We start from the raw sequence: 24,338 nt of genomic DNA on the forward strand, positions 1-24,338 counted from the left end.
AAAGAAAAAGAAAAAAGGAGAGAAGGGGAAGGGGAGAGAAGGAAAGAAGAGGAGGGAAGGGGGGAGGGGAGGGCATGGCACTCTTACCCAGGGCAACAGAATGAGACACTGCCTCAAAAAGAAAGAAAAGGAAAGGAAAGTGAAAGAGAAAGGGAAGAAAAGAAAAGAAAGTACTAGCCATGTGATAAGCTCTCCAGACATATTTCCTAAAAGTATTCAGATAGTTAACTCCGTGAAGACAGCTATAATGTTAAGGACTTACTACTCAATCTCACTCTTTGAGACATTTAAAGAAGATAACACTGAATTAATCTTAGGAATTAGCCTTATCACGTGTATAGAACTCATTTCCTTTTGTTATCAACAACCATCATACAATGAGGTATAAAGTATTTTAAGTTTGAATAAAGAACATTTTCTCAATGTTGAGAAATTGTTGAGCCTAAGAAGCATACAAACAAAACTTAAATGTTAAAGGAATACAGATTTTTAAAAATACTCCTAGAGATTGTACTTGGGGAAAACACGAAATAAAATAGAAGTCTGAGTCATTCTAACTCTGGTAAGAGTAAGCAGGACTGTGTTTAGGCAAGAGTTGAAACAAGGAAATGACTCAATGCATCTACCAGGGAGAGAAATTCCAGAGAAATGGAGCAGGTCTAGCTCAGCATAAGACCAACCACCAAGTGGGAGAGGAAGGGGAGAACAGAGGCGGCAGGGAGGACAGGCCAGATAGGAAGGACAGAGAGAGGGGGAGCTTCACTGTTGCTTTTCCGAAAGCAAAAAAAGTTTTGGATTGCCTCCAATTAAATAATTTACATCTTTTAACATTGGTAAATTCAGAAACATTGAGGAAGTAGGAAGAAGAAGAGAAAGAAAGACTAAATGTTTTTATAAACATCTACTCCCTCAAGTGTAAAAAGAAATTATCAGCATAAAGTCTATCATTTATGGGGAAAATGGAAGAAATCATACTTAAGACAAACACGAGCAGGAAGATTCAAAGGACAACAAAAATGCAATGGAGGCTCGGTGCCTGTGGCTCAAGTAGCTAAGGCGCCAGCCACATACATCTAAGGTGGCAGGTTCAAATCCAGCTCGGGCCCACCAACCAACAATGATGGCTGCAACCAAAAAAATAGCCAGGCGTTGTGGCAGTGGCCTGTGGTCCCAGGTACTTGGGAGGCTGAGGCAGGAGACTCATTTGAGCCCAGGAGTTGGAGGTTGCTCTGAGCTGTGAGGCCACAGGCACTCTACCCAGGGGGACAGCTTGAGGTTCTGTCTCAAAAAAAAAAAAAATGCAATGGAATGATTACAGGCCTGTTGGCTGTACTTTTTCTCAAATCAATAGTAGGAAGGAGTTTTTAAGTTCAGCATGAATGGGCCAGGTGCAGTGTGGCTCACACCTATAATTATAGCACTTTGAGAGGCTGAAGCAGGAGGATCACTTGAAGCTGGAAGTTTGAGATCAGCCTGGGCAAACATGAGCTCTTATCTCTACAAAAAAAAAAATAATAATAATAAAATAAATTTAACTAGGCATGGAGACATGTATGTACAGCCCTAGCTACTCAGGAGGCTGAGGGAGGAGGATCCCTTGAGTCCAAGGAGTTTGAGGTTACAGTGAGCTGTGATTGGGCCACTGTACTCCGACAGAGGAAGACCCTGTCTCTATAAAAACAAATGAAAAAATAATAAAAATGTTAAAAGCTCATCACAAATGATCTCTTTTCTCAACAGGTGTTCTCCAGCCACAGGAGAGAGGCACCTAACACAAAGCTGCTCCAAGACATCTAACAGCATCAGCACAGTGTAAATGGAAAACTGACCTTTCTTCACAATCACAGTCCGTGTGGGCCCTGTGAAACCTAGTGCAAGGACCACCCACAGCTGAGTCAAGGGCAAGGCACAGCTTTTGAAGGACAACAAACATAGGTCACAGCCTCACTTTATCCATGATTGCCTATGTATCCTCTCTCTGCCTCTTTCCTCCTCTATAAAATTAAACTGAAAACACCCATTTTCATGGAGCTCCTGAGAGGACAGAGACAATGAGTGGAAGGCTGAGTCCACATGTGATGGCCATGTGGCCAATACGTACTGGGCTCAGTCAACATTAGACCCTGCCCCCCAGACCCTTCCTTTAAAAACTGGGTTTAATAAGGGACAGAGTAATTCGCACAGTTACTAAATATACAATGTCTTGGATTCAACTTAAGGAGAAGAGATGTATAAACACAGAAATAAAAGAAAAAGAAGATGTTCTTAAGATCTTGTAAAAACATTTGCGTTTTCTCAGAAATGCTCTGGCTAGTAAAGAAATGCTCAGTGAATAAATGTTGGAAGATAGGTACTTTTATAAACTTCATTTTAATTCTGCTCAGGAAGTACAACGTGGTATCACAGTAATTCCACCCCTCAATATCCATGTTCAAGCAGCAGACGATTCTACTTTGGGAGCATGAGGATCCGTCCTGCCGCTGTGCCATGTTTTGGTTCCAGAGGACCGAGACCAGGGAGTATAAGCCGTGGGGCCCACAGTGCTTCCCCTCCCCATAAGCTTCCACAGTCTGATCACAAAGCACCACAGATCACCGGATTCCCTACGACCAGTCCCAGAGAAAAGATCTGTCCCATCAAAGTTAGAGAACAATGGTTTCTGGGGAATCCTCCATCCCCAGAAGAGCTGGCCCAAGAGCCAGGATGCAACAGTAAAAAGAACACTGGACGTGGCACCAGAAAGCCTCAGTTTTAGTTCACCTGCCATGAATTCAATATGAGCTGTTAGGCAAATTAATTTACCTCTCTAGATGTTAGTTTGCCCATCAATAAAACTGTAAGGACAGACTAATTGCTAATATTCATTTATGTGCCCAAATTTTGACTTTATGAGGGTTCCAGGGCAGGCAGAGGACAGCTGTGGTGGGAAGGGCTCCTGTGTTATGGAATGCTACCCCAGGAAGGGCTGTACTCTACAGACGCTCCTGTCTGCCATCTTGACAGACTAGACTCACAGAGCCATGTCTTGTCCAGTTCTGTCCTCACAACCTGACCTGACCAACTCAATCAGTAATAACCACAGTGGGCCTCTTCTTCTTGACACAACCTTGTGCCAGCCCTTTTCTGCTATCCTGTACACACAAAAAGGCAGTCCTGCATTCCTGAAAATAATAATGGCTCTTTAAAGGCTCCTTTCTAGAATAAAATGAATTATAGGCAATTACATCTGATTATCAACAGGATCTCAAATTATTCAAGACTGTCAAGAAGATGCAGATTTTGCGTGCTCTGAGCTGGAACATGAAGTCACGTGATGGCCCACCAACCCACACCACGCAGATACATCCTATAAACTGTTCCACCCGGGCAGGTGCCATCTCATCTCCAACCACATTCAGAAGCCCGTCATGTGAACATTCTGGCATAAAACCTTACATTTTGGCAATTAAATGCCACACCCTTAGTACTATGAGTCTGATTAAGAAATCTGGATCCCATGTTGGGAAATCTTTTAACTTCTTTTCATAAGAACCGGAATGAGTTCCCTTATAGGGGAAGCACTGACTCTATGTAATAGGATGGATTACCCCAATCGTCTGTCTCAGCTCCTTTGCTCTGATTAAAGATCTCTTCACTAGGGTAGAAACACATCTCCACTTGGGCAAAGTGACCCCAGATCACTCTCTGAGCAAAAAGATGCTCTTGTAGCCTCCGGGTCAACCATGGCTCCAAATTAAACTGGAAAACCTCATGAGAGCTCTTCAGTGCCCCCGTTCTACAACCTTAAACACGTTTCTTCCTATGTACCAATAAGAAAAAAGTTCCAAATCTTTAAACCCCATCACTCATGCAACTAGAGCACCATATTTGATCGACTTGTTCTAAGGCCATTGTCATAATGAATGCTGTACAACAGAGTACTGGCTGAGTAACAGGCATTGTCTCATAAGAAGGAGAAAAGGCTTAAATACTTCCAGATTTCTAAAAGAACTTGTAAAAAAAAATTCTGCTTTGGCTTGAACAGAACATTCTTTACAGGCAAGGGTTTTTGTTTTTTTTTAAATCCACCCAGCTTTCTTTTATTAGATTAATTAAAACAACCTTAGGCATCTGGGGTCTCTGATACAACCATAATCCTCTGATATTTCAGGCTATTGATTTTACAAAGTATCTACTGTGACTAGAGCATTAACTGCTAGAAATGTATCCCCACCGACTTCTGACAGTGTATTTGTTTAAAACCTGCTGAAGCCAAACTATGGGCTTCAAGGAATTCCACACAACTACTTTCATTTTTGAAATGGTATTTTAAAAGTTACACTAGGGAAAACATGGTTTCTAGAGTAACATACAAAGGGGGGAAACCTCTCCAGCATGACACTTCAGATTCCCCTCCACGTGTTTTCCAAAGAAATGATCACTGGAGCTGCCTGTTTTCTTCACCTCTACGATGATTTGAACATCTCAATAGTCAAGCCTTCCAGGTGGTGATGGATGTATCTTTGCTTTTCTTAAAGTACAAAAAGAAACTTAAGTACGGTACTGTCTTGAGGATATTCACATCACAATTCCCCCGTAGCTTTTCCTTGGGGCCAGACAACACAAATCACATCATCATCCCAGTGCTAGATAGTGAGTGGATCACATTTAAGTTCCATTACCAGAGATGTGTCTAAAAAGACTTGTGTGAAGAGGAAGTCAAGACAGTCATACAGGCATGGTGGTTATTACTACGGCAACCTGATCATCCCCAAAATGATGAACATAACTGCCTACTTTCTCCAGTGCTTATGTCTACACCCAGATTGAGAGGAATTTTCTGTATAAAGCTTCACTACTGTCTACACAGAGACAATGAAAGGAACAGAAACACGTCCAGCCTACAGCAGTATGCGAGATTGCAACGCGTGCTTCATTGGGTTAAGCTTTCGGTTTTTTCTGTGTCTCTTCCAAGTACACAGCGCTCAAAGCTAATAATTACCTGTGGTTTTGGTTGCAAGTTGTGTAGAAAAACTAAAAGCCACGAATAATGCTAACAGGTTCATTTAAATCCCTGAAGCGAGGAACCATGTCAGTCTTGTCGTCCAGGGCAGTGGTAGGAACGTTCACTGCTCACCAGAGAACCACTTATTTCTCCACATTCCCCAGCTCCCTGACTATCGGGCACAGCTGCCACACTATAGTACTACAGATGGGGTAGCTTAAATAATACATGTCTATTTCCTCATAGTTCTGCAGGCCAGAGTCCCAAGTTCAAGGTACAGTTGGGTCTAGTGAGGTCCTCCTTTCCGGTTAGCAATCGACCACCATCTGGCTGTGTACTCACATGACCTCTTTGTGTGAGTGGGGGAGGACAGTGACCTCCTTCTAAGGACACCGTCCAATCACATCAGGGCCCCCCACTCGCAGAGCCTCATTTAACTTTAATCATCTCCTTTTAGGCTCTATCTCCACATACAGTCACGTTGAGGGTTAGGGCTTCAACATATGGATTTGGGGAGGAAAAGGACACAATTCTGCCCACACCACTACCACGCAAGACCATGTGACTCATCCTGAACAGAGGGCTACAGAAAAGGTGACCAATGTCCCTGCAGTACCTCTCTGCAAAAATCCCTTCTGTAGGAATTGAGAAGTCCGTGTATTCCGAATAGCACAGCAGTATCAAGATGGAGCCACCATCAAGTCCCCAAGAAACATGGGGAGCAGAGTCATCTGCTCACCTATCAAATGTGTACTGCATGTGAAACTTTTCTTATGTTGATTTGTTACTGAGGCATAGCCTGGCTTGACTAAAATGAATATATTTACCAACAATTCAACTGTGTCCAGTACTGAGTTCAACTCGTAGGTGGTCCTGCCCTCTCCAGCACATGCTGGTGGGGAAGGCGAAAAGACACAAAAGAGTAACAACGTTAAACTACTTAAACCTAAAATTGCCTGATTAGGTTCTAAGTACAATAATAATTCTAGCGGGAGGAAGCAATGTGGGTTGAATCAATTCTAGAAAGCTTTTTGGAGGGACTAACGGTTGAAAGGGGTCTTGTAAGTCAGCCTGGATTTGCAAGTTCAATGTGGGCATTCACTGTAGTTGATGTTGGTACAGATGGCCCTGTCCACATGTCCTGAGTTAGCATCAGTGGCATCTAAAATTGTAGAAAGGAGGAAAGATATCAGAATCACCACAGACGATTACAAGGTTGACACACACCCTGGTAGTCTTCTCAGGCAATCTAGTTATTTTTTAAAAAGTGAGTAATAGAGATTGGGTGAATTTGCTAAAATGGAAAGAGTTATGGAGTTTGAAATACCAATGCAAGTTAGTTCCAACCTCTGTGAGCCTCAAATCTCACAGTAGTGAGTGGAGACAAGAATAGCTACTTTTCCTATCTCTCTCCCTCTTTTTAAATTTCAGATTAATATAAGGGTACATACAATCAGGTAACACTGTTTCCATTTGGAAGGTGAAGTCTGAGCTGCACTCCAGTCCTTCCCCCAGGAGGTGTGCCATATACCCTACCTTGTACCCGTTATGTGGGAGCTTACTGAGCCCTTCCCTTTTCCCCACCCCCACTCCTGTCTCTTGTTTTGAAGGTCAAATACACTCATAAGCATGAAAGATCTCTATTAGCTATCAATCTTATAAAAATGCGTTATCTTATTAACAGGCTTGCCCCAAAGCCACAGAATGTCAAGACTGTATTCTTAACTCTGTTAGAGACTGCAACATTGTAAGCCAGTCCTCTGAAAAGTCGTTGTATTGATGCTATCTTTGTTCAAAATATTTAGAATGCCTCTGTTTGAATTTTAGAATTTTAATTAAGGGCTAAATATTTGCAGAGGTAGCAAATCCTTGCTCACTGGAGTTGAAGTCACTGTTGGACACTTTCAGATTAAGAATATAGTAAACAAGTGGACTAAAGAATACCAGCAAAGAAAGACACATTTTCTTGTGCAGCTCACACACTCGCTCTGAAACGATTCCTTCAAACCAGACACGCCCAAACTGTTTGCACAATGGCAGTCGTATCACTAGGGGAAAAGCATGGTCTCAAGAGACCTTGATGAAATGGAAAACCAATTTTATATGTAAATTCTCTTATATACAAAAGAAGAAAGATAAGGGGGGGAAAGGGACTATCATCATCTTGGAGAAAGTATGGGGCAGAGGAAAAAGAAGTATTTTCTTGTCTTTCAACATCAGGCAATGTTTCCCTCTCTACAACTTTACAGGTCAGATTCCAGAGGACTTGTTTTTTAGTAAACCAGATGATTCCACTTCATTTTGGCAACTCTCAATTCTAAGGAATTGCATAATCCAGATCCTAGAAATACAAGCTATAAATCTTTAAACACTTCTTGTAACATACAGAGCCTACATCAAATCAGTTCAAGCCATCGTCTCTTAAAACTATCATACTCCCAACATATTCAGAACCATCATCTTCAAATATAACAATCCTAAAAATCTTGCCACTTTTCAATATCAGAAGTAGTTCAACATGTTTCCACTCGGAGCTATTCCATGATTATTACAGTGCCTATTCCTACATAAAAATAGGAGTTTAATTATTAATAGGTATATTATTTTAGTGAGTCCTAGAGCTACAAAATATGGAAATTTGATATTCCATGTCATGGCAAAGGCATTTTCATTGCCAATAAAATGAGAACGACCCCCGAGAGGAGGGGTTCAGGGAGAACCAAGGACGAAACATGGGCCTGCTTCTCCATTTGACAGGCCAGGGGAGTGAACACTGGAAGCTGACAGCCTCTTTGGTTCCTAGAAGACATCTGCCTGGGTGAAGACTGAAGGAAGGGGAATGTCTGGGTCACAACCCACCCTCTGAAAGACTCTACTCCAGTTCGAAGAATCTATATTGTGATTATCTTCATATCTCAGCCCCACATTCTCAAGCCGAGTGAAATGAACAGTTCTCCCCTCCACTGGCAGAACCCCAGGGACTTGCAGACATGCTCTTGTTCACATGCAGCGTTAAAACCCTTTGGATCTTACTCCTGTCTTGAGTGATCTTTCTCAGCTTCAGGCAAGAGGGCTGCTGGCAGAGGTCAATCTGGCAGAGGCTGCTGGAACAAGACCAGCAAACGCTTAAGAGCACCAGTACCTATCTCTGAGACGCACACAGTACCTTGGGTGATACACCCTGCTGTTGACACAGGTGAGGTCAGGCAAGGATGGCTACAAAAAGCAGCCAATTTAGGGCCCCCAGAGACAACCAGAGTCACTAACACTCAATTAAATACTTCTTAGATGATGCCAAAGACGTACTGGAGCGGGACACTGAAGAACACAGATGGCCTCAGAAGTGCCTGGTGTTAATGACTTACTCCTCCTGAAGGAGGCCAAACTTCAGTAGTGCAATCAGCACACCCCAAGTACGCTCCCTACTCATGGGGAAGGCAGATGTCTGATGGTTCAGCCTTGCCTCCCCTATCACTGCCCAGCAGCAGCTCCAAAAGAAGAAGGCCACTGCCCCTGTCCAAGCTCACCTGGGAGGACCCATCCCCCAAGGGCACATGGCCTCAAACATTGGGAGTGAGAGGGGCGTACACCCCACCGGTTCCTGCTGCTGACCCAGCCTGACTGATTCAGTTCTCCTCCTCACATAAGGGCTAATGCATAAGTGAGAGGCTAAAAGTCCTCAATACAATGTATTATAACCACTTTTTTTTCATTAGATTTCTAATCTATGTATGGAGTTTATAGACGCAGGGGAATAACCAGAGTGAAAAGCATTACAATGGTTCTAGGATCATTTCTGTGGGGACAAAAATAGTTCTTCATCACAGCTTTGGGTCTCACCCCAGAAACACTCGGATAGTCAGAACAGAAGAGATTTTGTAGAAATTAAAGGTCGGGTTTCCCAAAGTCCCAGCTCTCTACATTCACTTCCCACCACTGAGAAAAGAGCCTGGACCTCTGTGACACGTCTCACCCCCATCTCTCCATCTTTTCTCTGCTGTGCAGAATTGGCAGACACCACATCCACTTCCCTGGCTTCTCACTGCCTTTTGTGTGGTAGAAACCAAAAAATATTTTTCTTCAAAGTCCTGTGACAGAACTATTGAGACTTTTTTTAAAAGTATGTTAACCATGTAATTAGAATACTTTCCAGTTCAATGAGCTCACACTTTCCCGCTAATGTCTTCTCCACTATGTTCATTCTTCTTAAAAAATTCTTTCAAAACAAAAGCTAAGTATACCTACTTCGCCCTTCCTAATTGGGATGTATATGTGTGTGTATGTGTGTGTGTGTGAGTGTGTTCCAGTGCTAAGCTTTATAGTTTGAAGATAACACTGAATATATCTGCCTAAAGAGATCTACTTGCAATTAAATAATCTTTTTCTCCAATGTTCTGTTTCCATTTTTCCTGCCCAAAGAGAACTGCTGGAATGACTTCTGGCACCATTAAGAGATTCCCAAACAATTCTTGGGTTCCTTGAACTCAATTTCACCCCAGAGCTTATTATTTATGTGGCCCATAATTACAGGAAAGAAAGGTCTGACCAATGATACAAGGAGTTCACATCAACTATTGGTCCTTTCTTTTCTTCCTTAGCCACATAAAGTTTATTTTCTCCTAGAGAATACAGAGACCTTAAAGTTTGTTTCTTAGTATTTTTAAAAAACGTTTACAGAAGTTTCACGGTTGCACACTATAAAAGTGGGTTGGTGTGTTGCTGGATCACCTTGACCTGTGTTAGAGCACTGTACTAAAATCATATTCTCTTCTCCTGTTTACACGTCTTCACTGAAAGACTTGCTTCTTGGTTAACTCAGGTGTGTACATGTGAAGTTTTCTGCTTTTTCACCATTAGCAATAAGAAGATGTTGAAGCACTTTTATTTTGGGGGTGTCTTCTCAGAATGTCTGTGTCTAATTAAGGGCACGTTCCTGTGCTTGACAAAGACCACAGGACTATGCAACCACACAACGGTGGATTCAGCGTGGCAGCTGCACGCTGAACTCTATATCGTGATTCTAAATCCTTCACACACGAGGCCTTTTGATACCATCTGGCATAATTAGGTCACTGTACACGTTTGCTTCCAACAATTGGGCAATAAAAAAAACATGTTTGAAACAATCAAAAATTTGGATGCCAAATAAGCTTCCAATTTAGGTCACTGTTCAGAGAACAATTTTAAAACAAAGGACACGCCCTTATATAATGAGAAAGGTGTACACATACAATGTCTCTGTGATAGAAAAATGTATTTCAGGGGTATTTTATGATTCTTGGCCTCTCTTCAAAGTTGAAAACTATCGTAGAAGTGGTCAAGACTGAAACACGTGCAAACATGAGATTAACCTGAAAGCAGCTGATAATTGCAGCCCCTGGAGTTGTAATTCTAATTTGATTATTCAATAAGCAAACTCTTGTAAAGGTTTTTAGATATACATGGAATATTACAATTTACTCCAGGTAGCATAGGAACCTAATTCCACCAGAATTATGACTTTCCAACTATTTAAAACTTGTCATATATTCAAGAAACTCATTCCTCTCAGCCAACCCATATGTGCTATTAAATTAATTTCTATTTTTTCAATAAGGTGAATTTAGTGATGGCTATAAACAGGCTGATTCACATAAAAATCTATCCTTTATATGATCTTAAAATAAGAACATGTATTTTAGGGTGCTGAAAGAGTAAACATCATTTTATACAACAGTAAAACAATAGAAATAATCTTCCTCCACGCCTTGGCACTATCTGTTAAGATAAAAACCGTTATAGAAATTTTCAATCCCACTATTCCTACTCTTTCTAATTATAACGCAACCCAAGGAAATGTCCTCTGTTGCCATGAATTTAACTATCACTGATAGATGCATTCACTGGACACTGAATTTTCTCTATTATTCCTCCAGCATTACAGTTCTAAAACAGCACCACCTTCCATGATATCTAAGAATATACCACTCTCAACAACAATGGAAGATGAGGCAGGGCTACTTATAACAAAAATATAACTACTCATCATCTCTTCTCAACCCTCCTCTGTCGTCAGCTACGCGATCACAATGAGCATTATCTGAATTAAAATGTATTACCTCCTTGTCAGCCTTCTCTTCAAGATAGCCTAGAATGAAATCTTGGTGCTTGATTCTTCACAAAGTCCCCTACATTCATCTCTTTATTTCCAACTTCAGTTCTGGAATTGGCTCCTGGTCACTTTCTGAACCAAGGCCAACTTCCCTCCCTCCCACAGGTCTATCACCCCCACCCACCCCCATTTAAAAGTTAGGACCTTTAAAAATTCTTTAACTGTATTAAAGTTACAGCTTTTAAAGTTCTGCTTAGAGATATATTATTCTCTACGTAAGGGTAGGAAACTTGGACATTTTCTCACTTCTAAAAGATAGTTTCAAATAAGCTGAGATGTTCAAAGAACACTACGGTGGTCACCTGTATACAAACCTCATACAGCTGAAACTTATTTGAATTTTGTCATGTTTGTACATGAGATGTATTTGAAAGTACATGCCTACCTTGGCGATGTCATGGGTTCAGTTCCAGACCACCGCAATAAAGAGAAAATCACAGTAAAACATATGAAGCTTTTGCTTTCCCAGTGCATGTAAAAGTTATATTTATACTATCCTGAAGTCTATTAAGTATGCAATCACATTGTATCTTTAAAAATGCACATAACTTAATTTAAAAAACTTTATTGCTAAAAAACAACATTGCCAACAATCACGTCAGCCTTCTGTGAGTCCTTAACTTTTTGCTGGTAGAGGGTGGTCTTGTTCCAATGCTGACGGCTGATGGGGGGTAGTGGTAGCTGAAGGGGAAGGGAGGGGCTCTGGCAATTTCTAAAACTAAAACAACCATGAAACTTGACACATCGATTGGCTCTTCCTCTCACAGAAGATTTGTTGCATATGATGCTGTTTGATAGCATCTTACCCACAGTACGACTGCTTTTGAAATTAGAGTCAATCCCCTCACAGGCCACTGCTGCTTTATCAACTAAGTAATAGTCTAAAACTTTTGTTGCTATTTCAAATCTAGATTTACCAGGAGTGGGCTCCATCTAAGGAAACTACTTTCTTTGCTCATCCCTAAGAAGCAACTCCTCACCTGTTTGATTTTTACCATGAGATTGCAGCAGTGCAGTCACATCGTAAGGCTCTAATTCTAATTCTAGCTCTTTTGCTATTTCTTTTTTTTTTTTTGACAGAGCCTCGAGCTGTCCTCCTGGGTAGAGTGCCGTGGCATTACAGCTCACAGCAACCTCCAACTCCTGGGCTCAAGCGAGTCTCCTGCCTCCGCCTCCCAAGTAGCTGGGACCATAGGCGCCCGCCACAACGCCCGGCTATTTTTTTGGTTGCAGCCGTCATTGTTGTTTTGGCGGGTCCGGGCTGGGGATTCGAACCCGCCACCTTAGGTGTATGTGGCTGGCACCTTAGCCGGTTGAGCTATAGGCGCCGAGCCCTCTTTTGCTATTTCTACCATGGCTGCAGTTACTTCCTGCACTAAAGTCTTGAGCTCATCAAAGGCATCCATGAGGACTCAAAGGCATCCATGAGGACTCGAATAGACTTCATCAACTTAATATTGATGTTTTGACCTCCTTACACCAACGATAGATGTTCTTAACGGCATTTAGGATGGTGAATCCTTTCCATAGGTTGGTTTGTTTTTGTTTTGTTTCTTTTCTGAGACAGAGTCTCACTAGGTCACCCTGAGTAGAGTGCCATGGCATCATAGTTTACAGCAACCTCAAACTCCGGGGCTCAAGCCATCCTCTTGTCTCAGCCTCCCCAGTAGGTAGGACTATAGGCGCCTACCACAACCTTGGCTAATTTTTCCATTTATAGTAGAGATGGGTCTCGCTCTTGCTCAGGCTGGTCTCCAACTCCTGAGCTCAAGTGATCCACCCACCTCAGCCTCCCAGAGTGCTGGGATTACAGGCGTGAGCCACTGTGTCCTGCCCTCCACAGGTTTTTTATTTACTCTGCCCAGATTCATCAGAGGAATCATTATACATGGTGGCCATATCTTTATGAAATGTATATCTTAAATAATAAAACTTGAAAGCTGAAATTACACCTGATCTATGGGCTGAGAGTGGATATTGTGTTAGGCATGAAAACAGCATTAATCCTGTACATCTCCATTAGAGCTCTTGGGTCACCAGGTTCATCATCTATGAGCAATAATATTTTCAAAGCAATCTTTTTTTTTTCCTAAGTAGGAGGAGGTCTCAAAGGTGGGCTTAAAATACTGAGCAAACCATTTTGTAAACAAATGTGCTGTTATCCAGGCTTTGTTATTCCATTTACAGAGCACCAGCAAAGTAGATTTAGTATTCTTGAGGGACTTGGGGTTTTCAGAATAGTGAATTAACAATAGCTTCCACATAAAGTCACCAGCTGCATTAGCCCCTAACAAGAGAGTCAGCCTGTTCCTTAAAGCTAAGCGTTGACTTCTCTCTAGCTATGAAAGGCTTACATGGTGTCTTCTTCCAATGAGAGGCAGTTTTGTCTACATGGAAAATCTGTTGTTTAGCATAGCCACCTTCATCAATGACCTTCATCAATGACGACTTGCTGCAGCTTCTCCGTCAGTACCTGCCGCTTCACCTTGCACTTTTTTGTTATAGAGGTGCTTCTTTTCTTCAATCTCATGAACCAACCTCTACTAACTTCAAACTTTTCTTCTGCAGCTTCTTCACCTCTCTTATCCCTCAAAGAATGAAGAGAGTTAGGCCCTTCCTCTGGATTAGCCTTTGGCTTAAGGGAGTGTTGTGGCTGGTGTGATGTTCTGTCCACCCTGCTCAGACTTTCTCCATATCAGCAATAAGTCTGTTTCACTTTCTTATCATTCCTGTGTTCTCTGTAGTAGCATTTTTCATTTCCTTAAGGAATGTTGGGTCAGGTGCAGTGGCTCATGCCTGTAACCTCTGGGAGGCTGAGGTGGGAGGATCACTTGAGCTCAGGAGTTCAAGACCTGACTGAGCACAAAGTGAGACCCCATCGCTACTAAAATTAGAAAAATCAGCTGAGTGTGTGGTGGATGCCAGCTATGCAAGAGGCTGAGGTAGGAGGATCATCTGAGCCCTGGACTTTGAGGTTGTTATGCGCTATGATGCCACAGCACTCTACCCCAGGGCAAAAGGGAGAGACTCTTGTCTCAAAAATATAAACAAACAAAAAGAATGTTTTCTGTGCATCGACAACTTGACTGTTAGGCATAAGATGCCTTAGCTGCTGACATGTCTTCTTCACTATGCTTCACCATTTGTACCTTTTGATTTAAAGTGAGAGATGCGTGACTCTTTCCTTCAATTGAATACTTAGAGACCACTGTAGGGATAGTAACTGGCCTAATGTCAATATCTGTGTCTTGCCAAATAGGGAGGCCTGAGCAGAGGAAGAGGAATGGAACAGCTGGAGCAGTCAAAACCCACAGAACAATTATTGATTAAGTTTGCCATTTTATACGGGTACACCTTGCCCTGCCCCAAAACAACTATAATGGTAACAATGATCACTGATTCCAGATCTCTATAACAAGTTAATAATGACAAAACATTCTAAAATATTGTGAGAATAACTAAAGTATGACACAGAGACACAAAGTGAACACATGCCGCTGGAAAAGTGGCACCAATAAAGTTGCCCGAAGCAAGGTTCACACAACCCTTCGTTTGTAAAAAAACACAGAATTGCAAAGCACAATAAAGTGAAGTGTAATATAATGTGATCTGCCCGGAAGTCACGGACACCACAGCTGTCACCCCCCAAGCTTCCAGCATTCATCCCTTAGGAACCAGCACATTCTCCTACATAATCCCAGTACTATCATCACACCTAAGACAATAATTCAAAAATGTCGTGTTAATAGCCAGTTTCCTAAAGTTTGCATGTGTCCCCCAGAGTTCATGACATTGATCTGCAATACAACGATGTTGGGAGGTGGAGCCTAATAAGAGGTGGTTAGATCATAAGGGCTCTGCCCTTAGGAACGGATTAAGGTCATTGTCTCAAGAAGGGGTTAGTCATTGCTACAGTAGGCTTGTTATAAAAGCACATTCCTCCCCTCCTCTTATTCTTTTGTGCTCTCTTGTCCTTCCACCCCAGGATGCCACATCTAGAAGGCTCTGGTCAGACGCTGGCACCTTGATATTGGACTTCCCAGCCTCTAGAACTGTGAAAAACATTTCTTTTTTTAAATATAAATTACCCAGCTTATGGTATTCTATTATAGTAACCCAAAATGGACTAAGATGCAGTTCATATTCAAATTTCTCTAATTGTTCCCAAATGTCTTTAAAGACTACTTAAAAAAAAAAAAGATGTAAGTAAGGTACATAAATTATATTTACTGTTTCTTTGGTCTCATTCTAGAAAAGTCATCCTATATGTTTTTCATGGTATGGTTTTTTTTTTTTTTTTTTTAAGGAATCAGGCAATAACACCCTACATTATGAATCTAATTGTGTTTTCTGTCTGAGTGTGATGTTTTAAGCTTGGTTTTTTGTTGTTGTTTTTTTTACCCTCAGTATTCCCTGTAAGCTGAAAGTTAGATAAAAAGTTTTCATTTGTTTCAGGTTAGACATTTTTGGCAAGAACCCTTCAAAGAGGATGCTGTAAACTTCATACTGCCTCACAGCAAGAGGCACATGCCAGGCTGCCTCACTATTCACTCTGACCAAGCTAGCCACTTGGTCAAAGTAGCTTCATGATACTCTGACCTTGCCATCAAGTCATTTATACTGCCCTAAGCTCCACGTAGGAGAGGCTTAGTATGTGTGCAAAAAGCCTGCAAGGAATCCCAAGCTATTTTGCTTCTCTGGTCTCTTCAGATATCTCTTTGTCCATTTCTTTAATAATCCCTTTCCTCTGTTTAATTAATCTCCCCTTTTGCTTTGGGAGCTTGGTTTCCTAACCAATTATCCATCTTCCTCCACCATCAAAACTCTGAAATTCTACTCGATGAAGATCTCCTGAATTTTAATATAATGATCACAGTTCATCTTGGGTGGTCAATCTCAAGTTTACTGCCCGGTTTTTGGAAAGTGCCACAGAAACAAAGACTGTTTCTGCCAAATTTATTTTGTTTATTACCTCTCATAGCAGCATATAAACATAGGAGCTTATGAATAACTATTGCATTAAAAGTCCCAGTGGTTGAAATCTACAACTCATAAGAGAGCTCCCACTGAACAAAGCAATTGTGAGCATTTACGCAGGTGTTTCAGCCATTCATTTAAAATCTACCTCTACCTCCTGGCTATAGCTATGTTAGCAAACCAACCACAGCACAAAAGCACAAATACTTTCCAGCACCCTTGTGAGATATATCTAAGTATTATTGACTATTTGCTCCTAATGTATTTTTTTAATTCCTGGTTCACCTTAGTTGCATACATCAATTGGGTAATCATTGGCATTCTGCAACATTTCCCACAAACAGGAAAATGAGTAAATATATGCTGAGAATGTTTTGCAGAAACAGGTCTTATTTTGAAGCTGTGTATTTGTGACTGCACATGCAAAATGAATTAAGAATTGAGATCACTGTCTGGATCTCTCAGACCAAAAGTCAGATGTATCCAGATAAGGAGAAAGCTTTCCACTGAGTTCGAATTATTTGGGTAACTACATCCATTACTCAATTCACTTCAATTGTATAGTCCAGTTGAGGCTTACAAGTATATAATTTATTTTCATCTTTTCTAGTTAACAATCATTTTGCCTAACATTAGACAAGAATAACAAGTTTTTTATGCCACATTTTCTTGCTTTCTGCCATCTGTGTTCCAACTTGGAAACTGGGAAGAAAGGCACTGGGCACAGAGTTTTTAAAGGATCTGCTTTTCCTTTTCTCCCTGACCCAACCTAAGCTGGAATGAATAAACAATTGAAATGGCACCAAATTCATCCTCGCTCTCCAAGGTTGGTCCAGGGTGAATTGCGAAGTGTATGAAGTTCATCCCTGAGCTCCACTGCCCCTATCAAAACCTGCCCTTAACACAAAAATACAGTCTTTAGTTCTAAGCTAAATTTAAATTGATAATATTTCTTCCCCCCAAATCATTCACTAATAGTAGACTTCAACTAGGGATGAAAAGCTGTGTCAGGTCCCCTGTAGTTGGCATTTCAGGAATCTACAGGCAGATAAAGGCTGTTTGAGGAGTCAAGGCTGTCCCTGTCCTACTGAGATTACATGATGTAAGCAACCATCTACCCTATTATTAAGTTTGACTCTGCCACTACTGGTATCTTCAAGCTAATATTTGCACAGTTCTATAATATTTGAAAAGCATAGCTCACTTTATCTTTCTCAATCTTAATAAATTATCTTTCTCAATCTTAATAAAATCCTATGAGCCCCATATCTTGTCTCCACTTGCAGATAAGGAAGCTGGTTCCTCGCAACCAAGTACTAGGCTTACCCGCACTCGTGACTCTCACCAAGGTCTCAGAAATCTGCCTGGATGCTCTTTCCATTCCAGTCTATAAACAATTTTCCCTTTTCCTAGGAAAAAGGTGATAATCCTATCATTGACTGAGTCAGTACTATAGACGAAATGCCTATATGCCTCTGGCCAAAAAAGCCATTTGAGAGAGGGCAGTGAAAAGACTTTGTGCAGGCAAACTTGTAAGATTCTGAGGCAGAATGCCATGTGGCCAGGTTGCTTGTTAACCTAACAAGACCAAGGCATTGGCAGGAATAGCATTTACTGTGTTAAGGAATTAAAGTTGACTTTATAAGGCCAATAAAAAAGCCCTTTGGAAAACTGGCCAGATACCCATCAGTAACCTTTCCTGATCTGCGGTAAGTAACGAAGGTCACTTGCTGATGGGTCTGGGAATGGAAATGTGCTTGGGGACCTCAAGAGAAGAGGAATTTACCCAATGCATACAGGTATCTAATGGCACACATGATATCTGGGCTTGTGAAAAGCTTTTGAGAAGTCCAGCCTGAAAATTCCTTATAAACGGTTCCAGCAAAAACTCCCTGACTTAAGGCCTACATGGGAGCAGAGGTTTGCACACAAACTCCTGTATGCCCAAGAAGTTTCTTTGTGCCTTGTTTAAAGATCTGAAGTAACAGCCTCTAAACGGGAAGGCCAGCAAGGGCAGGTATTCTTATCAGGCATCATCAGATAAGAACAAAGTATAAGTAACAAAAATAACAAAAATAATGGCTAACAACACGTTCTCCTTTAAGTTATGTTAAATTGGGTTATGTTGAAAGGGTTATGTCAAAGGTGTATGTTGAGTGGATTATCGGAAGCTAATCACAAGATAGTCACATGATGTTTAAATGGATCAATGAGGTCATTGCTATATTGTACGCATGTACAAAATTCCCTATGTAAACCAACCACAAATAAAGAAGCTTGCCATTTTGCCTGAGCAAGCAGATGGTCACCTTTATTTAAAACACAATTTCAATAAGCGTGCTTATTCTTCACGACATCGCTTTTCCACCAGACCCTTACGGCAACGGAGTACCAAAAGTGTTTTCCAGGTTTCTAAAATTATATTTTATATTAGAGAAATAAGAGACTAGGGGGAAGAGATGATAAAGAGAGAGAGGAGAAAGGAAAGAGGAAGGTGTAAGAGAAAAAAACATGGGGGGAGGACGCACAAGAATGTGTGGCACCCCAAAGAAAGGAAGGAAGAACGCCAGCCCCCACACAATGCTTTTTGAATATAGATAAATAATAAATGCATCTCATCTCTTCTTCTCACAAGGTTTTTAGACTATAACCAAAGGACAGGAGGGAAACCACAGAACAAAGCCTCCAACGTTACCACATAATCTCAAAGCAGGTAGCACTAAGCAGTTGGGGTAGAACAACCAACATCGGTGGGTTGTCTTCACTATGTGCATTTATTTAGTGATGAGTTTTAAAGAAAACTTAGCCTTTCTCTCATTTTCCAATACAAATATAGGTCTATAGTTACAAGTAAACCCAGTGATATTTAAAATACACTTCAAACAATTCATGCATTGCCTTTCTAGCAATGAATTTTTCCAAGAAAAGATGACACCAATTATTAATGCACTAGGGGTTCAACATTCAACTGTACCTATTGACCTGTAACTACTGCAAAAGACACACCTATTTTCAAACGGATTTGTAGAATACACGCGATCTGAAAAGTTCACAAACTCATCCTGGAAAAAAGTGCTACATACCACGTTGCTGAATAGCACTATGGTCACCTCTGAAGTTCTCCCCTTAGGAAGCTATGCACCAATGCTAGTGCCTAGTCCACCCTTCAAACAATTTGGAAACTTTTTCTAGAATGGCCATCAGAGCTGTCATTGTATTAGCCTTGATGTCCTAAATGTCATAAAAATAACTTCATTTCAGTAATTCCTTTATCTTTAGGTAAAGAAAAAAATCACTGGAGGCCAGATCAGGTGAGTAGGGAGGGTTTTTCAATACAGTTTATTTGTTTACTGGGTAAAAAGGGCCTCTCAGCAAGAGCTATGTGAGCTGGTGCACTGTCATGATGCAAGAGCCATGAGCTGGTGAAAACTTCAAGTTGTTTTCATCTAACTTTTTCATGCAGCCTTTTCAGCACTTCCATATAGGGAACTTGGTTAACTATTGGTCCAACTGGTAAAAACTCACAATGGACAATCCATCAGATATTTTAAAAGGTTAGCAACATTGTTTTGACTCTCGCTTTGGACTGACAGAACTTTTTTCATCGTAGAAAACTGACTGACTTCCAGTGTGTGCTTTGATGCTTTGTGTCAGGGCTGCACTGGTTCCATCGTGTTTCATCACCAGTGATAACATGGCCCAACACACTGTCTTGCCTTTCCAAAATGTCTTGGCAAACTTTGACTCCCCTTTGCTTGTGTTCATCAGTGAGCTCCCTCAGGACCATTTTTGTACACACCTTTCTCATGCCAAGATTTTTAGTTAAGATTTTCCTAACTGTCTGTATCAATATTTCCTTAGTCTGCTATGCTTATCACAGTCAGCCAATTATTTTGACCCATAATTTGACAAATGTTTGCAATGTTTCCATCAGTTCTGCTTGTTATTGGCCTCACTGACCTCCCTTCATCAGTGACACTTTCTCTCCCTCAGAAAAATGCTCAATCCATTTGTGTACTGTCACTTTCTTCATGGCATTATCCCCATAAATATGGACTAACATGTCCCTGATTTCACTTCTACTCTTACCAAGTTTAATAAGAAATTTAATGTGTCTCACTATGGCACACAAAAACACAAACAATAACGAATGCCACTCATCAAATCACTGCCACACATCAACACGAAAACAGCTGTGAGACACAGATATACCAAAGTCACGAAACCTCACCGAGCTGTTTGTACAGTGCTGCCAATGTAAGCACCTGGTGGCAAGTTTGCAAACTTAAGTGTCAGACCTCATATCTCCTATATCTTAGCTCATGTCTGACATATGCTTTATACACAAAGTATTCTAAAGGAAAAAAATCATAAACAGGCAATCATGGACTTCCAACAACATTTCTGGAAGTTCACCACTAAAACTTATCCTACACATCAGGGATTTGCAAGCCTTTTCTGTAAAAGGCCATACAGTAAATATGTTAGGTTCTATGGACCATGTAATCTTGTTGGAACTACTCAATTCTGCAGTCACAGCATGAAAAGGCCTATAGACAACATACAAATGAATGACTGTGACTGTGTGCCAATAAAACTTTATTTACAAAATAGGCCCATGGGTCATAGTTTGCCATTGAAAATCATATTTACCAAGTCTGTTCAAATGATATCATATCTAGAATGCACTACTAAAACAGGCTGGCCATTGATGCTTACCTGTGACCCAATCGTTTCCTGGAAGCATCGGCCAAGCTGTGTCTTGGCAGCCACAGGATAGACGTGAGGAATGACCTGCTGGTGGGAGTATGTGGAATGTACGGTCTGGGTCTTCTGGACAGGAAGCCCTTGGTAAGAGATTTGGGACTGGCCTGGTTGAGCTTCTTTTACCTTCTGGCCCGTTGGGCCATCAATTCTTGAAACCTGATGTATCTGAACTGATGCCTCAGGAGGGTGTTTCACATGGATATTGACTATGTTGGGAGGAAATTTCACTGAAATGGATTGGGAAGAAAACGTGTTAGTCATGAATAATTAGCAGGCAAGTCAGAATGTTTAAAATACGAAACATTATATTAACACACACTCACATATTTATACACATATATCTCACAGGCAGGGTAAAATATACATATAGTTAATATATTTTTTTTACTGCATAACCATCAAAATGCTTCACAATGAAATGGTACACTCAAAATAAAAATTAAACTTGAGTTTACATTTTAAAAAACAAGACTACAATTATAAAGAGAAATTAAAACTTTTAACAGTAACACATTCAGGAGATAAAAATATTCTTTTCAATGGAATTATAAAACTATGCAATCCATGCTGATTATTGCCATAAGTGGATACACTTTATCAAATGATAATAAAAAAGACTCAAGAGTCTGATTGCTTTTTAAGTTCTCATAAAATTTCTGTTGCAGAAATTTTAGGGTTTAGAGATTTCCATTTAAAGAGGAAACCCTAGCAGTCTGGGAGGCGAACTGCCTGAGCTCATGAGTTTGAGACCAGCCTGAGCAAGAGTGAGACCCTGTCTCTTAAAATAGCCAGATGTTGTGGCAGGCAAATGTAGTCCCAGCTACTTGGGAGGCTGAGGAAAGAGAGACCTGGGAGGCTGAGGAAAGAGAATCGCTTGAGCCCAAGAGTTTGAGGTTGCTGTGAGCTATCATGCCACAGCACTCTACCCAGGGTAATAAAGTGACATTCTGTCTCAAAAAAAAACAAAAAAAGAGGAAACCCAATTTCACCAAGCACAACTCTCTTACCCTTAAATAGTTAAATTAAATAAGTACAATTTTATGCTTCTTATGACATATACACACAAATAACAAATTGTATTATTTTATTTCTATAACAAGATTTATTTTCTACAGCTTTTAAAATCTCATCTTCTGACACAAAAATTCAGGTTTTAAGGAATAAGAGCCAATAACACTTCTCTGACCCCCTTTTAAAAATTGTGCATTTAAAAAAACACCAGGTTTAAAAGAATGAATTAGTCATAGCATTTTTGAGCTCCAAGTGACCTAGTTTATCTTCCTCTGCGAATGAACAAATCAAAGCTCTGTGAGGTTAAATGACTATTTAGACCTAAAACCAAGCACTCACCAATTACAAAGTGCATCAAAAGGTACTGGGTGATCCACTAATCTGTTAATGCTGGAAAAGCCTGACCACCAGGTTGCTCATCTTCCCAGGCCTTGCCAGAACAATGCACATTTATTAGTTCTTGGTGCTAAGAGTCACTCGAGAAGGACGAACCTTTTTCTTATTTCCTAGATACTGATTCTCTATGGCCTAGAAAGTACTGCAGCCACACACCCAGCCCACACTCTGTCTCCACTGCCATTTCTCAGGCCACAAATCATCTATTCCTTTCTGCTTCAATACCAGTCCTGGCCATCTGCAGACACTTGGCTTCTGTGTGGAGTTGGCAGGTTAACACAGGCCTGGCAAAGGGGCAAAATGAGAAAAGCTTACCTTTGACTCCCTGCTGGCTGGTCATGGTCAGAGGCAAGGTATGTGTAGAATGAATGACATGCGTCCCCAGTGCCTTGCCTGGCTGCTGGGGATGCTGATAAACTTTGGGCACACTGGCACCATGCACTGGGATCTGACAAAGCTTTCCTGTGAAATTTGGAGGGCACTGACATTTGTCCCTTGAACTGCACTGGCCACCATTCATACATGGAAGATGGCAAATTACTGTAAGAGAAAAGAGAAAAAAAGAGAGAGCCAGTTAGTCTCTCAACGGCTAAGTAACAATTAGTCAACAAAACCCCCCTACACAGCCCAGTACAGCCATCATAGTCCCAGGACTTCAGAAATGGTAAGCAAAGGAGTAAACACTACGCCAAAAATAGTGTCTGTTCCTCGTTGCCTTTTCTTTCCATCTTACGTCACTTATCTCTCCAGCTTGTGACTATTCTCTCCCAATGATGAAAAGAAGACTTCATGGGAAAAGAACATATTAATATGTACGGTAGCCACAAAGAATCACTTCTACCACAGTGCCATTTTACATACTTCTTGCGATCTGAAATTACTTTTGTTTTTCTGTTTAATTACTAGCTTGTTAACAGTCCTCCTAGTTTATAAATTCCTTTGGAACAAGAAGTATGTCTGACTTACTAACCTTTAAATCCTTGGCACCTAAAAAAGGGCTGGGCTGGATGGACATTAGATAAATATTTACTTAAGGAATAAATAAACAAATGAGAGCGATAAAAAGATGACTAAAGATAACGACGGCGTTACGTATTATATACCTTCAAATAACTAAAAGGAAGATCGTGAATGCTCCTAACACAAAGAAATGATAAATGTTTGAGATGGTGCATGTGCTAATTACTCTGATCTGATCACTATACGTCACACATATCAAACATCACTATGTATCCCGTAATTAAGTGCAGTCATTATTCATCTGCTGAGAGATGTGTATTAAAAATAATAATATCTGACTAAACTTTTCTCTACGTAAGAGACTGAACTAAGTGCTACCCAGTAGAAGAGAAGAGAATAGCTTGAATAACACTTTATAGAAATTTGCAGTGTCACTGGGGTAACAAGACTCAGTGGATCCCAAAATTAGTTGGGAATTAACTTGTTTCAAATACCAAAAGACGAGAGAACGTGTTGGCTGAAGAATTTTAAGAGGAGGTTTTTAAGTCTGGGTAAATTCCACTTATGGTCAACCTTTTTATCTCTGATGAATTCTTCCTAACAGCCTCTAAATGTCATCAGATTTTCACTGGCTTCAAGCATATAATAAAAGACTCTCAACTCCATATCCTGCCAACTTCTACCTTCTTTAAACTCACTCATCCATGACCAGACATTCCAGAAGAAACATCTGTTCACTGTTCAACGCACTACCAATCTATGTTGGGACACGTTATGTTTTCCCTTTCCCAGCCCCTCTTCTACACAGAAACTGTTCTTACTCAGGTCATTAATGGTCTCCAGGGTCCTAAATCCAACGGACAGACTTCAGCCTTCCCTTGGTTTCCCTGGTCTAGCTACTTCGGCTATTTCCCTGCTTGCTTATTCCATCGTAATACGTGTTGCAGACTCTGCTTTCTCTACTTGTCCTTTCAATGCTGAACAGCTTTAAGATCTCGTCTTGAAATTCTCTTCTTTGAAGTCCACATATTCTTCCTTGTGACTCAATCCTGTCATATGCCTATGTCACTCAAATTTATATTTTCTGGCCAA

General features: G+C 40.8%; 1 protein-coding gene across 8 annotated transcripts in view; it reads right to left on the bottom strand.

Annotated features, from left to right (window-relative positions):
* LTBP1 (latent transforming growth factor beta binding protein 1) overlaps positions 1-24,338 on the bottom strand; it is a 437,504-nt gene that overhangs the window by 186,120 nt on the left and 227,046 nt on the right. For all 8 annotated transcript variants that reach the window (XM_023516658.1, XM_023516653.1, XM_023516654.1 and 5 more), the window contains 2 exons: positions 22,602-22,826; positions 20,832-21,106 (listed from right to left, as the gene is read on the bottom strand). In XM_023516658.1, coding sequence (XP_023372426.1) covers positions 20,832-21,106; positions 22,602-22,826 — 500 coding nt within the window. The remainder of the gene's footprint in view (positions 1-20,831; positions 21,107-22,601; positions 22,827-24,338) is intronic.

The sequence above is a fragment of the Otolemur garnettii genome, unplaced genomic scaffold (assembly GCF_000181295.1).
Source record: "Otolemur garnettii isolate 467f Iridium unplaced genomic scaffold, OtoGar3 scaffold00095, whole genome shotgun sequence".
NCBI classification, from domain to species: Eukaryota; Metazoa; Chordata; class Mammalia; order Primates; family Galagidae; genus Otolemur; species Otolemur garnettii.